At 46.4% G+C, this 21,313-nt stretch overlaps 1 protein-coding gene across 4 annotated transcripts in view; it reads right to left on the bottom strand.

Annotated features, from left to right (window-relative positions):
- Nucleotides 1-14,407: 14,407 nt before the first annotated feature.
- The window catches only part of tpte (transmembrane phosphatase with tensin homology), a 32,597-nt gene continuing 25,691 nt past the window's right edge, over nt 14,408-21,313 (bottom strand). For all 4 annotated transcript variants that reach the window (XM_065005001.1, XM_065005000.1, XM_065005002.1 and 1 more), the window contains exons 16-19: nt 17,349-17,446; nt 17,086-17,181; nt 16,772-16,842; nt 14,408-15,822 (exon numbers count right to left, since the gene is read on the bottom strand). In XM_065005001.1, the coding sequence (XP_064861073.1) occupies nt 15,720-15,822; nt 16,772-16,842; nt 17,086-17,181; nt 17,349-17,446 (368 nt within the window). In that variant the 3' untranslated portion in view covers nt 14,408-15,719. The remainder of the gene's footprint in view (nt 15,823-16,771; nt 16,843-17,085; nt 17,182-17,348; nt 17,447-21,313) is intronic.

Here is a 21,313-nt window from a genome sequence, read left to right as displayed (position 1 = left end):
ACCTGTAGAATCAGACAGTTAACACAACACGTCTCTCTGACCTGTAGAATCAGACACCTAACACGTCTCTGACCTGTAGAATCAGACACAACACGTCTCTGACCTGTTGAATCAGACACAACACGTCTCTGACCTGTAGAATCAGACACAACACGTCTCTGACCTGTAGAATCAGACAGTTAACACAACACGTCTCTGACCTGTAGAATCAGACAGTTAACACAACACGTCTCTGACCTGTAGAATCAGACAGTTAACACAACACGTCTCTCTGACCTGTAGAATCAGACACAACACGTCTCTCTGACCTGTAGAATCAGACAGTTAACACAACACGTCTCTCTGACCTGTAGAATCAGACACAACACGTCTCTCTGACCTGTAGAATCAGACACAACACGTCTCTGACCTGTAGAATCAGACACAACACGTCTCTGACCTGTAGAATCAGACACAACACGTCTCTCTGACCTGTAGAATCAGACACAACACGTCTCTCTGACCTGTAGAATCAGACAGTTAACACAACACGTCTCTCTGACCTGTAGAATCAGACACAACACGTCTCTCTGACCTGTAGAATCAGACACAACACGTCTCTGACCTGTAGAATCAGACACAACACGTCTCTGACCTGTAGAATCAGACACAACACGTCTCTGACCTGTAGAATCAGACACAACACGCTAACCTGTACAGACACAACACAGACACAACACTCTCTGACCTGTAGAATCAGAATCAGACACCTGTAGAATCAGACACAACACGTCTCTGACCTGTAGAATCAGACACAACACGTCTCTGACCTGTAGAATCAGACTGTAGAATCAGACACAACACGTCTCTCTGACCTGTAGAATCAGACAGCTAACACAACACGTCTCTCTGACCTGTAGAATCAGACAGTTAACACAACACGTCTCTCTGACCTGTAAATCAGACAGCAACACAACACGTCTCTCTGACCTGTAGAATCAGACACAACACGTCTCTCTGACCTGTAGAATCAGACACAACACGTCTCTCTGACCTGTAGAGATCAGACACAACACGTCTCTCTGACCTGTAGAATCAGACAGCTAACACAACACGTCTCTCTGACCTGTAGAATCAGACAGCTAACCTGTACAGACACAACACGTCTCTCTGACCTGTAGAATCAGACACAACACGTCTCTCTGACCTGTAGAATCAGACACAACACGTCTCTCTGACCTGTAGAATCAGACACAACACGTCTCTCTGACCTGTAGAATCAGACACAACACGTCTCTCTGACCTGTAGAATCAGACACAACACGTCTCTCTGACCTGTAGAATCAGACAGTTCTCTGACCTGTACAACACGTCTCTCTGACCTGTAGAATCAGACACAACACGTCTACCTGTAGAATCAGACACAACACGTCTCTCTGACCTGTAGAATCAGACAGCTAACACAACACGTCTCTCTGACCTGTAGAATCAGACAGCTAACACAACACGTCTCTCTGACCTGTAGAATCAGACATCACGACCTGTAGAATCAGACACAACACGTCTCTCTGACCTGTAGAATCAGACAGCAAACACAACACGTCTCTCTGACCTGTAGAATCAGACAGCTAACACAACACGTCTCTCTGACCTGTAGAATCAGACACAACACGTCTCTCTGACCTGTAGAATCAGACACAACACGTCTCTCTGACCTGTAGAATCAGACACAACACGTCTCTCTGACCTGTAGAATCAGACAGCTAACACAACACGTCTCTCTGACCTGTAGAATCAGACAGCTAACACAACACGTCTCTCTGACCTGTAGAATCAGACAGCTAACACAACACGTCTCTCTGACCTGTAGAATCAGACAGCTAACACAACACGTCTCTCTGACCTGTAGAATCAGACACAACACGTCTCTCTGACCTGTAGAATCAGACAGCAAACACAACACGTCTCTCTGACCTGTAGAATCAGACAGCAAACACAACACGTCTCTCTGACCTGTAGAATCAGACAGCTAACACAACACGTCTCTCTGACCTGTAGAATCAGACAGTTAACACAACACGTCTCTGACCTGTAGAATCAGACAGTTAACACAACACGTCTCTCTGACCTGTAGAATCAGACACAACACGTCTCTCTGACCTGTAGAATCAGACACAACACGTCTCTGACCTGTAGAATCAGACACAACACGTCTCTGACCTGTAGAATCAGACACAACACGTCTCTGACCTGTAGAATCAGACACAACACGTCTCTGACCTGTAGAATCAGACACAACACGTCTCTGACCTGTAGAATCAGACACAACACGTCTCTCTGACCTGTAGAATCAGACAGCTAACACAACACGTCTCTCTGACCTGTAGAATCAGACACAACACGTCTCTCTGACCTGTAGAATCAGACAACACGCTCTGACCTGTAGAATCAGACACAACACGTCTCTCTGACCTGTAGAATCAGACAGCTAACACAACACGTCTCTCTGACCTGTAGAATCAGACAGCTAACACAACACGTCTCTCTGACCTGTAGAATCAGACACCTGTAACACAACACGTCTCTCTGACCTGTAGAATCAGACAGACCTGTAGAATCAGACACGTCTCTCTGACCTGTAGAATCAGACACAACACGTCTCTCTGACCTGTAGAATCAGACACAACACGTCTCTGACCTGTAGAATCAGACAGCTAACACAACACGTCTCTCTGACCTGTAGAATCAGACAGCTAACACAACACGTCTCTCTGACCTGTAGAATCAGACAGCTAACACAACACGTCTCTCTGACCTGTAGAATCAGACAGCTAACACAACAAGTCTCTCTGACCTGTAGAATCAGACAGCTAACACAACACGTCTCTCTGACCTGTAGAATCAGACACAACACGTCTCTCTGACCTGTAGAATCAGACACAACACGTCTCTCTGACCTGTAGAATCAGACACAACACGGCTCTCTGACCTGTAGAATCAGACACAACACGTCTCGTCTCTCTGACCTGTAGAATCAGACAGCTAACACAACACGTCTCTCTGACCTGTAGAATCAGACAGTTAACACAACACGTCTCTCTGACCTGTAGAATCAGACAGCTAACACAACACGTCTCTCTGACCTGTAGAATCAGACAGCTAACACAACAAGTCTCTCTGACCTGTAGAATCAGACAGCTAACACAACACGTCTCTCTGACCTGTAGAATCAGACACAACACGTCTCTCTGACCTGTAGAATCAGACACAATCTGACCTGTAGAATCAGACAGCTAACACAACACGTCTCTCTGACCTGTAGAATCAGACACAACACGTCTCTCTGACCTGTAGAATCAGACACAACACGTCTCTCTGACCTGTAGAATCAGACAGCTAACACAACACGTCTCTGACCTGTAGAATCAGACACAACACCTCTCTGACCTGTAGAATCAGACACAACACGTCTCTCTGACCTGTAGAATCAGACACAACACGTCTCTGACCTGTAGAATCAGACACAACACGTCTCTCTGACCTGTAGAATCAGACACAACACGTCTCTCTGACCTGTAGAATCAGACAGCTAACACAACACGTCTCTCTGACCTGTAGAATCAGACACAACACGTCTCTCTGACCTGTAGAATCAGACAGTTAACACAACACGTCTCTCTGACCTGTAGAATCAGACAGCTCAGACCTGTAGAATCAGACACAACACGTCTCTCTGACCTGTAGAATCAGACAGCTAACACAACACGTCTCTCTGACCTGTAGAATCAGACAGCTAACACAACACGTCTCTCTGACCTGTAGAATCAGACAGCAACACAACACGTCTCTCTGACCTGTAGAATCAGACACAACACGTCTCTCTGACCTGTAGAATCAGACACAACACGTCTCTGACCTGTAGAATCAGACACAACACAACTCTCTGACCTGTAGAATCAGACACAACACAACACTCTCTCTGACCTGTAGAATCAGACAGCAACACAACACGTCTCTCTGACCTGTAGAATCAGACAGCTAACACAACACGTCTCTCTGACCTGTAGAATCAGACACAACACGTCACAACACGTCTCTGACCTGTAGAATCAGACAGCTAACACAACACGTCTCTCTGACCTGTAGAATCAGACACAACACAACAAGTCTCTGACCTGTAGAATCAGACACAACACAACACGTCTCTGACCTGTAGAATCAGACAGCTAACACAACACGTCTCTGACCTGTAGAATCAGACACAACACGTCTCTCTGACCTGTAGAATCAGACACAACACGTCTCTCTGACCTGTAGAATCAGACAGACACAACACGTCTCTCTGACCTGTAGAATCAGACAGCTAACACAACACGTCTCTCTGACCTGTAGAATCAGACAGAACACAACACGTCTCTCTGACCTGTAGAATCAGACACAACACAACTCTCTGACCTGTAGAATCAGACACAACACGTCTCTCTGACCTGTAGAATCAGACAGCTAACACAACACGTCTCTCTGACCTGTAGAATCAGACAGCTAACACAACACGTCTCTCTGACCTGTAGAATCAGACACAACACGTCTCTCTGACCTGTAGAATCAGACAGCTAACACAACACGTCTCTCTGACCTGTAGAATCAGACAGCTAACACAACACGTCTCTCTGACCTGTAGAATCAGACAGCTAACACAACACGTCTCTCTGACCTGTAGAATCAGACACAACACAACACGTCTCTCTGACCTGTAGAATCAGACACAACACAACTCTCTGACCTGTAGAATCAGACACAACACGTCTCTCTGACCTGTAGAATCAGACACAACACGTCTCTCTGACCTGTAGAATCAGACACACAACACGTCTCTCTGACCTGTAGAATCAGACAGTTAACACAACACGTCTCTCTGACCTGTAGAATCAGACCTCTCTCTGACCTGTAGAATCAGACAGCTAACACAACACGTCTCTCTGACCTGTAGAATCAGACAGCTAACACAACAAGTCTCTCTGACCTGTAGAATCAGACAGCTAACACAACACGTCTCTCTGACCTGTAGAATCAGACACAACACGTCTCTCTGACCTGTAGAATCAGACACAACACGTCTCTCTGACCTGACCTGTAGAATCAGACACAACACGCTCTCTGACCTGTAGAATCAGACACAACACGTCTCTCTGACCTGTAGAATCAGACAGCTACCTGTACACAAACACGTCTCTCTGACCTGTAGAATCAGACAGCTAACACAACACGTCTCTCTGACCTGTAGAATCAGACAGCTAACACAACACGTCTCTCTGACCTGTAGAATCAGACAGCTAACACAACACGTCTCTCTGACCTGTAGAATCAGACACAACACGTCTCTCTGACCTGTAGAATCAGACAGTTAACACAACACGTCTCTCTGACCTGTAGAATCAGACAGCTAACACAACACGTCTCTCTGACCTGTAGAATCAGACACAACACGTTACCTGTAGAATCAGACACACACGTCTCTCTGACCTGTAGAATCAGACACAACACGTCTCTCTGACCTGTAGAATCAGACACAACACGTCTCTCTGACCTGTAGAATCAGACACAACACGTCTCTCTGACCTGTAGAATCAGACACAACACGTCTCTGACCTGTAGAATCAGACACAACACGTCTCTCTGACCTGTAGAATCAGACACAACACGTCTCTCTGACCTGTAGAATCAGACAGTTAACACAACACGTCTCTCTGACCTGTAGAATCAGACAGCTAACACAACACGTCTCTCTGACCTGTAGAATCAGACAGTTAACACAACACGTCTCTCTGACCTGTAGAATCAGACAGTTAACACAACACGTCTCTCTGACCTGTAGAATCAGACACAACACGTCTCTGACCTGTAGAATCAGACACAACACGTCTCTGACCTGTAGAATCAGACACAACACGTCTCTGACCTGTAGAATCAGACACAACACGTCTCTGACCTGTAGAATCAGACACAACACGTCTCTGACCTGTAGAATCAGACACAACACGTCTCTGACCTGTAGAATCAGACAGCTAACACAACACGTCTCTCTGACCTGTAGAATCAGACAGTTAACACAACACGTCTCTGACCTGTAGAATCAGACAACACAACACGTCTCTCTGACCTGTAGAATCAGACACTCTGACCTGTAGAATCAGACAGCTAACACGTCTCTGACCTGTAGAATCAGACAGCTAACACAACACGTCTCTCTGACCTGTAGAATCAGACAGTTAACACAACACGTCTCTGACCTGTAGAATCAGACAGCTAACACAACACGTCTCTCTGACCTGTAGAATCAGACACAACACGTCTCTCTGACCTGTAGAATCAGACACAACACGTCTCTCTGACCTGTAGAATCAGACACAACACGCTCTCTGACCTGTAGAATCAGACACAACACGTCTCTGACCTGTAGAATCAGACAGTTAACACAACACGTCTCTCTGACCTGTAGAATCAGACAGCTAACACAACACGTCTCTCTGACCTGTAGAATCAGACAGCTAACACAACACGTCTCTCTGACCTGTAGAATCAGACAGCTAACACAACACGTCTCTCTGACCTGTAGAATCAGACACAACACGTCTCTCTGACCTGTAGAATCAGACAGCTAACACAACATGTCTCTGACCTGTAGAATCAGACACAACACGTCTCTCTGACCTGTAGAATCAGACACAACACGTCTCTGACCTGTAGAATCAGACACAACACGTCTCTGACCTGTAGAATCAGACACAACACGTCTCTCTGACCTGTAGAATCAGACAGCTAACACGTCTCTGACCTGTAGAATCAGACAGCTAACACAACACGTCTCTCTGACCTGTAGAATCAGACAGCTAACACAACACGTCTCTGACCTGTAGAATCAGACAGCTAACACAACACGTCTCTCTGACCTGTAGAATCAGACACAACACGTCTCTCTGACCTGTAGAATCAGACACAACACGTCTCTCTGACCTGTAGAATCAGACAGCTAACACAACACGTCTCTCTGACCTGTAGAATCAGACACAACACGTCTCTCTGACCTGTAGAATCAGACACTAACACAACACGTCTCTCTGACCTGTAGAATCAGACAGCAACACGTCTCTCTGACCTGTAGAATCAGACAGCTAACACAACACGTCTCTGACCTGTAGAATCAGACAGCAACACAACACGTCTCTGACCTGTAGAATCAGACACAACACGTCTCTCTGACCTGTAGAATCAGACACAACACGTCTCTGACCTGTAGAATCAGACACAACACGTCTCTGACCTGTAGAATCAGACACAACACGTCTCTGACCTGTAGAATCAGACACAACACGTCTCTCTGACCTGTAGAATCAGACACAACACGTCTCTCTGACCTGTAGAATCAGACAGCTAACACAACACGTCTCTGACCTGTAGAATCAGACACAACACCTCTCTGACCTGTAGAATCAGACACAACACGTCTCTGACCTGTAGAATCAGACACAACACGTCTCTGACCTGTAGAATCAGACACAACACGTCTCTGACCTGTAGAATCAGACAGTTAACACAACACGTCTCTGACCTGTAGAATCAGACAGTTAACACAACACGTCTCTCTGACCTGTAGAATCAGACACAACACGTCTCTGACCTGTAGAATCAGACACAACACGTCTCTGACCTGTAGAATCAGACACAACACGTCTCTGACCTGTAGAATCAGACACAACACGTCTCTGACCTGTAGAATCAGACACAACACGTCTCTCTGACCTGTAGAATCAGACACAACACGTCTCTGACCTGTAGAATCAGACACAACACGTCTCTCTGACCTGTAGAATCAGACAGTTAACACAACACGTCTCTCTGACCTGTAGAATCAGACAGCTAACACAACAAGTCTCTCTGACCTGTAGAATCAGACAGCTAACACAACACGTCTCTCTGACCTGTAGAATCAGACACAACACGTCTCTGACCTGTAGAATCAGACACAACACGTCTCTGACCTGTAGAATCAGACACAACACAACACGTCTCTGACCTGTAGAATCAGACACAACACGTCTCTCTGACCTGTAGAATCAGACACAACACGTCTCTCTGACCTGTAGAATCAGACAGCTAACACAACACGTCTCTCTGACCTGTAGAATCAGACAGCTAACACAACACGTCTCTCTGACCTGTAGAATCAGACACAACACGTCTCTCTGACCTGTAGAATCAGACACAACACGTCTCTCTGACCTGTAGAATCAGACAGTTAACACAACACGTCTCTCTGACCTGTAGAATCAGACAGCTAACACAACACGTCTCTCTGACCTGTAGAATCAGACAGCTAACACAACACGTCTCTCTGACCTGTAGAATCAGACAGCTAACACAACAAGTCTCTCTGACCTGTAGAATCAGACAGCTAACACAACACGTCTCTCTGACCTGTAGAATCAGACACAACACGTCTCTCTGACCTGTAGAATCAGACACAACACGTCTCTCTGACCTGTAGAATCAGACACAACACGTCTCTCTGACCTGTAGAATCAGACACAACACGTCTCTGACCTGTAGAATCAGACAGAACAACACGTCTCGTCTGACCTGTAGAATCAGACACAACACAACACGTCTCTCTGACCTGTAGAATCAGACACTAACACGTCTCTCTGACCTGTAGAATCAGACACAACACGTCTCTGACCTGTAGAATCAGACACAACACGTCTCTCTGACCTGTAGAATCAGACACAACACGTCTCTGACCTGTAGAATCAGACACAACACGTCTCTGACCTGTAGAATCAGACACAACACGTCTCTGACCTGTAGAATCAGACACAACACGTCTCTGACCTGTAGAATCAGACACAACACGTCTCTGACCTGTAGAATCAGACACAACACGTCTCTGACCTGTAGAATCAGACACAACACGTCTCTGACCTGTAGAATCAGACACAACACGTCTCTGACCTGTAGAATCAGACACAACACGTCTCTCTGACCTGTAGAATCAGACACAACACGTCTCTCTGACCTGTAGAATCAGACAGCTAACACAACACGTCTCTCTGACCTGTAGAATCAGACAGCTTAACACAACACGTCTCTCTGACCTGTAGAATCAGACAGCTAACACAACACGTCTCTGACCTGTAGAATCAGACACAACACGTCTCTGACCTGTAGAATCAGACACAACACGTCTCTGACCTGTAGAATCAGACACAACACGTCTCTGACCTGTAGAATCAGACACCTAACACAACACGTCTCTCTGACCTGTAGAATCAGACACAACACGTCTCTCTGACCTGTAGAATCAGACAGCTAACACAACACGTCTCTCTGACCTGTAGAATCAGACACAACACGTCTCTGACCTGTAGAATCAGACACAACACGTCTCTGACCTGTAGAATCAGACACAACACGTCTCTCTGACCTGTAGAATCAGACACAACACGTCTCTGACCTGTAGAATCAGACACAACACGTCTCTGACCTGTAGAATCAGACACAACACGTCTCTGACCTGTAGAATCAGACACAACACGTCTCTCTGACCTGTAGAATCAGACACAACACGTCTCTCTGACCTGTAGAATCAGACAGCTAACCTGTACAACACAACACTCTCTGACCTGTAGAATCAGACACAACACGTCTCTCTGACCTGTAGAATCAGACACAACACGTCTCTCTGACCTGTAGAATCAGACACAACACGTCTCTCTGACCTGTAGAATCAGACACAACACGTCTCTCTGACCTGTAGAATCAGACACAACACGACACTCTGACCCTGTAGAATCAGACACAACACGTCTCTGACCTGTAGAATCAGACACAACACGTCTCTGACCTGTAGAATCAGACACAACACGTCTCTGACCTGTAGAATCAGACACAACACGTCTCTGACCTGTAGAATCAGACACAACACGTCTCTGACCTGTAGAATCAGACACAACACGTCTCTGACCTGTAGAATCAGACACAACACGTCTCTGACCTGTAGAATCAGACACAACACGTCTCTGACCTGTAGAATCAGACACAACACGTCTCTGACCTGTAGAATCAGACACAACACGTCTCTGACCTGTAGAATCAGACACAACACGTCTCTGACCTGTAGAATCAGACACAACACGTCTCTGACCTGTAGAATCAGACACAACACGTCTCTGACCTGTAGAATCAGACACAACACGTCTCTGACCTGTAGAATCAGACACAACACGTCTCTCTGACCTGTAGAATCAGACACAACACGTCTCTCTGACCTGTAGAATCAGACAGTTAACAGACACCTGTAGAACAGACAGTTAACACGTCTGACCTGTAGAATCAGACAGCTAACACAACACGTCTCTCTGACCTGTAGAATCAGAATCAGCTAACCTGTACAACAAGTCTCTCTGACCTGTAGAATCAGACACAACACGTCTCTCTGACCTGTAGAATCAGACACAACACGTCTCTGACCTGTAGAATCAGACACAACACGTCTCTCTGACCTGTAGAATCAGACACAACACGTCTCTGACCTGTAGAATCAGACACAACACGTCTCTCTGACCTGTAGAATCAGACACAACACGTCTCTGACCTGTAGAATCAGACACAACACGTCTCTGACCTGTAGAATCAGACACAACACGTCTCTGACCTGTAGAATCAGACACAACACGTCTCTGACCTGTAGAATCAGACACAACACGTCTCTGACCTGTAGAATCAGACACAACACGTCTCTCTGACCTGTAGAATCAGACACAACACGTCTCTGACCTGTAGAATCAGACACAACACGTCTCTGACCTGTAGAATCAGACACAACACACAACACGTCTCTGACCTGTAGAATCAGACACAACACGTCTCTGACCTGTAGAATCAGACACAACACGTCTCTGACCTGTAGAATCAGACACAACACGTCTCTGACCTGTAGAATCAGACACAACACGTCTCTGACCTGTAGAATCAGACACAACACGTCTCTCTGACCTGTAGAATCAGACAGCTAACACAACACGTCTCTCTGACCTGTAGAATCAGACAGTTAACACAACACGTCTCTCTGACCTGTAGAATCAGACACAACACGTCTCTCTGACCTGTAGAATCAGACAGTTAACACAACACGTCTCTCTGACCTGTAGAATCAGACAGTTAACACAACACGTCTCTCTGACCTGTAGAATCAGACAGTTAACACAACACGTCTCTGACCTGTAGAATCAGACAGCTAACACAACACGTCTCTCTGACCTGTAGAATCAGACAGCAACACGTCACGTCTCTGACCTGTAGAATCAGACAGCTAACACAACACGTCTCTCTGACCTGTAGAATCAGACACAACACGTCTCTCTGACCTGTAGAATCAGACACAACACGTCTCTCTGACCTGTAGAATCAGACACAACACGTCTCTCTGACCTGTAGAATCAGACACAACACGTCTCTCTGACCTGTAGAATCAGACACAACACGTCTCTCTGACCTGTAGAATCAGACAGCTAACACAACACGTCTCTCTGACCTGTAGAATCAGACAGTTAACACAACACGTCTCTGACCTGTAGAATCAGACAGTTAACACAACACGTCTCTCTGACCTGTAGAATCAGACAGCTAACACAACACGTCTCTCTGACCTGTAGAATCAGACACCTAACACGTCTCTGACCTGTAGAATCAGACACAACACGTCTCTCTGACCTGTAGAATCAGACACAACACGTCTCTCTGACCTGTAGAATCAGACAGTTAACACAACACGTCTCTCTGACCTGTAGAATCAGACACAACACGTCTCTCTGACCTGTAGAATCAGACAGCTAACACAACACGTCTCTCTGACCTGTAGAATCAGACAGTTAACACAACACGTCTCTGACCTGTAGAATCAGACAGTTAACACAACACGTCTCTCTGACCTGTAGAATCAGACACAACACGTCTCTCGGACCTGTAGAATCAGACAGTTAACACAACAAGTCTCTCTGACCTGTAGAATCAGACACAACACGTCTCTCTGACCTGTAGAATCAGACACAACACGTCTCTCTGACCTGTAGAATCAGACAGTTAACACAACACGTCTCTCTGACCTGTAGAATCAGACAGTTAACACAACACGTCTCTCTGACCTGTAGAATCAGACACAACACGTCTCTGACTTGTAGAATCAGACACAACACGTCTCTCTGACCTGTAGAATCAGACACAACACGTCTCTGACCTGTAGAATCAGACAGCTAACACAACACGTCTCTCTGACCTGTAGAATCAGACACAACACGTCTCTCTGACCTGTAGAATCAGACACAACACGTCTCTCTGACCTGTAGAATCAGACACAACACGTCTCTCTGACCTGTAGAATCAGACACAACACGTCTCTCTGACCTGTAGAATCAGACACAACACGTCTCTCTGACCTGTAGAATCAGACACAACACGTCTCTGACCTGTAGAATCAGACACAACAAGTCTCTCTGACCTGTAGAATCAGACACAACAAGTCTCTGACCTGTAGAATCAGACAGTTAACACAACACGTCTCTCTGACCTGTAGAATCAGACACAACACGTCTCTGACCTGTAGAATCAGACAGCTAACACAACACGTCTCTCTGACCTGTAGAATCAGACAGTTAACACAACACGTCTCTCTGACCTGTAGAATCAGACACAACACGTCTCTCTGACCTGTAGAATCAGACACAACACGTCTCTGACCTGTAGAATCAGACACAACACGTCTCTCTGACCTGTAGAATCAGACAGTTAACACAACACGTCTCTCTGACCTGTAGAATCAGACACAACACAACACGTCTCTCTGACCTGTAGAATCAGACACAACACAACACGTCTCTGACCTGTAGAATCAGACAGCTAACACAACACGTCTCTCTGACCTGTAGAATCAGACAGCTAACACAACACGTCTCTCTGACCTGTAGAATCAGACAGCTAACACAACACGTCTCTCTGACCTGTAGAATCAGACACAACACGTCTCTCTGACCTGTAGAATCAGACACAACACGTCTCTCTGACCTGTAGAATCAGACACAACACGTCTCTCTGACCTGTAGAATCAGACACAACACGTCTCTCTGACCTGTAGAATCAGACACAACACGTCTCTCTGACCTGTAGAATCAGACACAACACGTCTCTCTGACCTGTAGAATCAGACACAACACGTCTCTCTGACCTGTAGAATCAGACACAACACGTCTCTCTGACCTGTAGAATCAGACACAACACGTCTCTCTGACCTGTAGAATCAGACACAACACGTCTCTCTGACCTGTAGAATCAGACAGTTAACACAACACGTCTCTGACCTGTAGAATCAGACAGCTAACACAACATGTCTCTCTGACCTGTAGAATCAGACACAACACGTCTCTCTGACCTGTAGAATCAGACACAACACGTCTCTCTGACCTGTAGAATCAGACACAACACGTCTCTCTGACCTGTAGAATCAGACACAACACGTCTCTCTGACCTGTAGAATCAGACAGTTAACACAACACGTCTCTGACCTGTAGAATCAGACAGCTAACACAACATGTCTCTCTGACCTGTAGAATCAGACAGTTAACACGTCTCTGACCTGTAGAATCAGACAGTTAACACAACACGTCTCTGACCTGTAGAATCACGTCAGTTCTATTCATGGCTTTTCTATCTGTAATGTCTGGCAACGGTTGTAAACCCGGCTAAACCCTGTGGTGACGTCATCATTCATCGCCCTAGTCACAAAACACACTACTTTCTTCCCGTCTGATAAGTTGTCATGGGAATGCATTTACAAACAGAACCCTTCAACTGAAGAATCTGACTTTTTGAAAGTTGTGATACGGGTATATATATATATATATATATATATCTAGTTGTATAGTCATTATTGATCATCAAGTCTTTATATGACAGACATGACAACATGTACAATTAATTTCCTGTTGAGACTGGACATTAACAGTCAACTTAAAATAAGAAACAAAACTCAGTAATCATCTGATGTTCTGGTTAAATGGGTTTCCACTATCATTACACTCATACAAGACTAGACTGCATTAAAGTTAGGCCTAGATTCAATCTGGACCCGTGGAAGACAGTGGTTATAACCAGATTGACATTTCCCATTGAGCACATACTGCGTTTACCGTGAATGTGGTCTCTGTGAACGCGGGGGGGAGAGAAAAAAAATAAAAAAATAAAAATTTTCGCCTTTAAAAACGTGCATGGCCGACAAAATGTCAAATCAGATTGAATCTGCCCTTAAAAATGCCGTGTCATCTACAGTATGTACCAGTATAATTTGAGTAAAATAATAAGAAAACAAAAAACCAACATGACACGTGGAAATATATTTGTTTATTTATTTTAAGCTGGAACACTGATATTTTAGTGAAACAGAACCCCAGTCTTCCTTCACTACCCAGAGGGCTCTGCTGCAATGCAGGATCAACAAGTTAGCCAGCTAACTGATAAACAACGAGAAACATATCTATCGAATTTATGTTTCATTAAGAAGGTTAACCTCAGAAATTAGACCATGCCTATTTCAAGTTTATCCTTACAAAATATATATATATATATATATATATATTATATATATTTCAGAATATTTAAAGTTTAGTTTGCTAATTTATAGATCTTGCTCTTTAGTATACCCCTTTGTATTGACAGGATAATATTAGCATAGATTCAGTTACATTTATAAGCCTGGTTTCAGATTATCCTAGACCTGGACAACAACAACCACACTTTCAATTTAAACAGCTGTTTAGTCCAGGACTTAATCTATGTCCGGGAAACTGGCCCATAAATCTTCCAAGGTCTCCACAACAATCATCTTTAAGTATTGAACATCCCTCATATCCAAATGATCCCTTTTTGTTTGTTAACAGAAATGTAGAAAAAAGACAAGGTCTAATGACCACAGAGGACTAATGATAAACACAAGGTCTAATGGCCACAGAGGACTAATGATAAACACAAGGTCTAATGGCCACAGAGGACTAATGATAAACACAAGGTCTAATGGCCACAGAGGACTAATAATAAACACAAGGTCTAATGACCACAGAGGACTAATGATAAACACAAGGTCTAATGGCCACAGAGGACTAATGATAAACATAAGGTCTAATGACCACAGAGGACTAATGATAAACGTAAGGTCTAATGGCTCAGTGCAAACAGACAGACACCAGGGTCCCAATAATAATCTCCTTTCTCCTAAATAAAAGGGTGTACACACCTTCGCTGCTTCCCCAAGTTGGATTGGTGGGAGAAAGGATAGAGGATTGGGACACAGCCAGTCGTTTCTCTTATCAAATGATAAAGGAAGTGAACGAGTGCACACTCTAGAAGAAAGGATAGAGGATTGGGACACAGCTAGTAGTTTCTGGTAGTGGAGTGTCTTTGGCTAGTTCAGGAGGTGTAGCCCCATTGGTCTGACAGGACTATCATGGGTCAGAGAAGGCAGAGAAGGCATGAATCTCAAAATGGTACCCTAATCTCTATACAGCACTTTAGTTATATACAGGCCCCATGGGGGCTCTGGTCTGACCGTCCACTATACAGAGTGCTATTTGGCACACAGACAGGTTTGTTATCAGGGGTAAGGGCTCAGAGTTGGACAGGGGTTAAAAGGTCAGAGGTCAAGGTTCAGAGAAAGACAGGGTGACTCCAAAGGCCTCCTTGTAGAGATCCCAGGTCTTGGCCTTGTGGGGGTTGTCCAATTCTTCTCTAGACAGGACCAGTCTGGGAGGGGGATACAGGAGAGAGAACAAACCACAGGGTTTTAAAGACATGTCGCTGGCGTATTAGGGCTCATTCCCACAGATGGAGCAGACAGCCTGTTGTTCTCTATGGAGGAGGAGGAGGTATTGAACCATAGAGGAGGAGGAGGTATTGAACCATAGAGGAGGAGGTATTGAACCATAGAGGAGGAGGTATTGAACCATAGAGGAGGAGGAGGAGGTATTGAACCATAGAGGAGGAGGAGGTATTGAACCATAGAGGGAGGAGGAGGAGGTATTGAACCATAGAGGGAGGAGGAGGAGGTATTGAACCATAGAGGAGGAGGAGGAGGAGGTATTGAACCATAGAGGGAGGAGGAGGAGGTATTGAACCACAGGGTTTTAAAGACATGTCGCTGGCGTATTAGGGCTCATTCCCACAGATGGAGCAGACAGCCTGTTGTTCTCTATGGAGGAGGAGGTATTAAACCACAGAGGGAGGTATTGAACCACAGAGGGAGGTATTGAACCACAGAGGGAGGTATTGAACCACAGAGGGAGGTATTGAACCACAGAGGGAGGTATTGAACCATAGAGGGAGGTAGGAACCACAGAGGGAGGTATTGAACCACAGAGGAGGAGGAGGTGGTATTGAACCACAGAGGAGGAGGAGGTGGTATTGAACCACAGAGGAGGAGGAGGTGGTATTGAACCACAGAGGAGGAGGTGGAGGTATTGAACCACAGAGGAGGAGGTGGAGGTATTGAACCACAGAGGTGGAGGTATTGAACCACAGAGGAGGAGGTGGAGGTATTGAACCACAGAGGAGGAGGAGGAGGTATTGAACCACAGAGGAGGAGGTATTGAACCACAGAGGAGGAGGTATTGAACCACAGAGGAGGTGGTATTGAACCACAGAGGAGGAGGAGGTGGTATTGAACCACAGAGGAGGAGGAGGTATTGAAACATACCTGTTGTTCTCTATAAAGGAGGTGTTGAACCAGAAATAGAAAGGACAGTCTTCATATCCTTTAGGGAGACCCTGGAGAGGAAGATAAAGGAAGCATTATTAGAAGACAATATACACACCAGAGGGCTATGAGAGTGAATTGTATCCGTGTTACATTTGAAATATGTTCCTTAACACCAGCGTTGAATGGCTTTTAAAATGTTCTCCTTAAATAATGGCTTCAATTAGTTGTGTCACGTTTAAAGTCTTCCCCCAAATACAAGCTCCAGTTAGTTGTGTCACGTCTAAATTCTTCCCCCATCCACAGGTACTCACAGCAGAGGACTCAAACATGACCTTAACGTCACCGTTGACAACAGGCCCCTCCTGCAGGCTGATCACCACCGAGTTGGTACCAGCATCAGGAAACACCTGGGACAGATCAATACATCATTTAATACATGTGGAAAACACCTGGGACAGATCAATACATGTGGAAAACACCTGGGACAGATCAATACATCATTTAATACATGTGGAAAACACCTGGGACAGATCAATACATCAACCAATCAATCAATCAAGTGTGAGTGCCTCACCGTGCAGTTCTCTTGTTTGGCACAGACACACAGGAACACCAGCTTCTTCCTGACAGTGATCTTCACCTTCAAGTCACTACCATTCCCTTTACCCACACCTAGAACAGAGAGGGGGTTCTCATTACCCACACCTAGAACACAGAGGGGGTTCTCATTACCCACACCTAGAACACAGAGGGGGTTCTCATTACCCACACCTAGAACAGAGAGGGGGTTCTCATTACCCACACCTAGAACAGAGAGGGGGTTCTCATTACCCACACCTAGAACAGAGAGGGGGTTCTCATTACCCACACCTAGAACAGAGAGGGGGTTCTCATTACCCACACCTAGAACAGAGAGGGGGTTCTCATTACCCACACCTAGAACAGAGAGGGGTTCTCATTACCCACACCTAGAACAGAGAGGGGTTCTCATTACCCACACCTAGAACAGAGAGGGGGTTCTCATTACCCACACCTAGAACAGAGAGGGGGCTTCTCATTACCCACACCTAGAACAGAGAGGGGTTCTCATTACCCACACCTAGAACAGAGAGGGGGTTCTCATTACCCACACCTAGAACAGAGAGGGGGTTCTCATTACCCACACCTAGAACAGAGAGGGGGTTCTCATTACCCACACCTAGAACAGAGAGGGGGTTCTCATTACCCACACCTAGAACAGAGAGGGGGTTCTCATTACCCACACCTAGAACAGAGAGGGGGTTCTCATTACCCACACCTAGAACAGAGAGGGGGTTCTCATTACCCACACCTAGAACAGAGAGGGGGTTCTCATTACCCACACCTAGAACAGAGAGGGGGTTCTCATTACCCACACCTAGAACAGAGAGGGGTTCTCATTACCCACACCTAGAACAGAGAGGGGTTCTCATTACCCACACCTAGAACAGAGAGGGGTTCTCATTACCCACACCTAGAACACAGAGGGGGTTCTCATTACCCACACCTAGAACAGAGAGGGGTTCTCATTACCCACACCTAGAACACAGAGGGGTTCTCATTACCCACACCTAGAACAGAGAGGGGTTCTCATTACCCACACCTAGAACACAGAGGGGGTTCTCATTACCCACACCTAGAACACAGAGGGGGTTCTCATTACCCACACCTAGAACACAGAGGGGGTTCTCATTACCCACACCTAGAACACAGAGGGGGTTCTCATTACCCACACCTAGAACACAGAGGGGTTCTCATTACCCACACCTAGAACACAGAGGGGTTCTCATTACCCACACCTAGAACACAGAGGGGTTCTCATTACCCACACCTAGAACAGAGAGGGGGTTCTCATTACCCACACCTAGAACACAGAGGGGTTCTCATTACCCACACCTAGAACACAGAGGGGTTCTCATTACCCACACCTAGAACAGAGAGGGGTTCTCATTACCCACACCTAGAACACAGAGGGGTTCTCATTACCCACACCTAGAACACAGAGGGGGTTCTCATTACCCACACCTAGAACAGAGAGGGGGGATTCTCATTACCCACACCTAGAACAGAGGGGGTTCTCATTACCCACACCTAGAACACAGAGGGGGTTCTCATTACCCACACCTAGAACACAGAGGGGGGAATTCTCATTACCCACACCTAGAACACAGAGGGGTTCTCATTACCCACACCTAGAACACAGAGGGGGTTCTCATTACCCACACCTAGAACACAGAGGGGGGGGAATTCTCATTACCCACACCTAGAACACAGAGGGGGAATTCTCATTACCCACACCTAGAACACAGAGGGGGTTCTCATTACCCACACCTAGAACACAGAGGGGGGGGATTCTCATTACCCACACCTAGAACAGAGAGGAGGGGGATTCTCATTACCCACACCTAGAACACAGAGGGGGAATTCTCATTACCCACACCTAGAACAGAGAGGGGGATTCTCATTACCCACACCTAGAACACAGAGGGGGGGATTCTCATTACCCACACCTAGAACACAGAGGGGGGATTCTCATTACCCACACCTAGAACACAGAGGGGGATTCTCATTACCCACACCTAGAACAGAGAGGGGGGGATTCTCATTACCCACACCTAGAACACAGAGGGGGGGGGGGAATCTCATTACCCACACCTAGAACACAGGGGGGGGATTCTCATTACCCACACCTAGAACAGAGAGGAGGGGGGGGATTCTCATTACCCACACCTAGAACACAGAGGGGGGGATTCTCATTACCCACACCTAGAACAGAGAGGGGGGTTAAATTCTCATTACCCACACCTAGAACACAGAGGGGGGGGATTCTCATTACCCACACCTAGAACACAGAGGGGGGATTCTCATTACCCACACCTAGAACACAGAGAGGGGGTGGGGTTCTCATTACCCACACCTAGAACAGAGAGGGGGGGATTCTCATTACCCACACCTAGAACAGAGAGGGGGGGGAAATTCTCATTACCCACACCTAGAACACAGAGGGGGGGGATTCTCATTACCCACACCTAGAACACAGAGGGGGGGGGATTCTCATTACCCACACCTAGAACAGAGAGGGGGATTCTCATTACCCACACCTAGAACACAGAGGGGGGATTCTCATTACCCACACCTAGAACAGAGAGGGGGGGATTCTCATTACCCACACCTAGAACACAGAAGGGGGGCATTCTCATTACCCACACCTAGAACAGAGAGGGGGGCATTCTCATTACCCACACCTAGAACACAGAGGGGGGGGGGATTCTCATTACCCACACCTAGAACACAGAGGAGGGGGGGGGGGATTCTCATTACCCACACCTAGAACACAGAGGAGGGGGGGGGGATTCTCACTCAACAAGCTGTCATTCTAATAGGGTTAATAGCTTGTGAAAATAGCACAAGTCCTGCCACCAAACATTATTACAGTGGCCTTTAAAAAGTCCGTGAAATTATAACTATTTGGAAAATGGCATAAAAACAACATGGCTGTCAATGGCCTAAAGTCTCATCGACCTGCTGTTTGCATTGCAATAAAGTTGTTTATCAATTACACCATTGCCAGAATGCGAAGGACAATAATCAGGTTAAGATGCTGCAACATCAGTCAACAGTCACACTAGTGCAGAATCAAATGTATTTATATAGCTCTTCTTACATCAGCTGATGTCTCAAAGTGCTGTACAGAAACCCAGTCTAAAACCCCAAACAGCAAGCAATGCAGGTGTAGAAGCACTGTGGCTAGGAAAAACTCCCCAGAAAGGCCAGAACCTAGGAAGAAACCTAGAGAGGAACCAGGCTATGTGGGGTGGCCAGTCCTCTTCTGGCTGTGCCTGCTGGAGATTATAACAGAACATGGCCAAGATGTTCAAATGTTCATAAATGACCAGCAGGGTCAAATAATAATAATAATCACAGTGGTTGTAGAGGGAGCAACAGGTCAGCACCTCAGGAGTAAATGTCTGTTGGCTTTTCATAGCCGATCATTCAGAGTATCTCTACCACTCCTGCTGTCTCTAGAGAGTTGAAAACAGCAGGTCTGGGACAGGTAGCACGTCCGGTGAACAGGTCAGGGTTCAGCAGGTCTGGGACAGGTAGCACGTCTGGTGAACAGGTCAGGGTTCAGCAGGTCTGGGACAGGTAGCACGTCCGGTGAACAGGTCAGGGTTCAGCAGGTCTGGGACAGGTTGCACGTCCGGTGAACAGGTCAGGGTTCAGCAGGTCTGGGACAGGTGAACAGGTCAGGGTTCAGCGGTCTGGGACAGGTTGTCCGGTGAACAGGTCAGGGTTCAGCAGGTCTGGGACAGGTAGCACGTCCGGTGAACAGGTCAGGGTTCAGCAGGTCTGGGACAGGTTGCACGTCCGGTGAACAGGTCAGGGTTCAGCAGGTCTGGGACAGGTAGCACGTCCGGTGAACAGGTCAGGGTTCCATAGCCGCAGGCAGAACAGTTGAAACTGGAGCAGCAGCACGGCCAGGTGGACTGGGGACATGAGGCAGAACAGCATTGCCTGGAC

Source organism: Oncorhynchus nerka, linkage group LG19, assembly GCF_034236695.1.
Source record: "Oncorhynchus nerka isolate Pitt River linkage group LG19, Oner_Uvic_2.0, whole genome shotgun sequence".
Taxonomy (NCBI): Eukaryota; Metazoa; Chordata; class Actinopteri; order Salmoniformes; family Salmonidae; genus Oncorhynchus; species Oncorhynchus nerka.
This window is presented reverse-complemented; position numbering and strand designations above follow the sequence as displayed.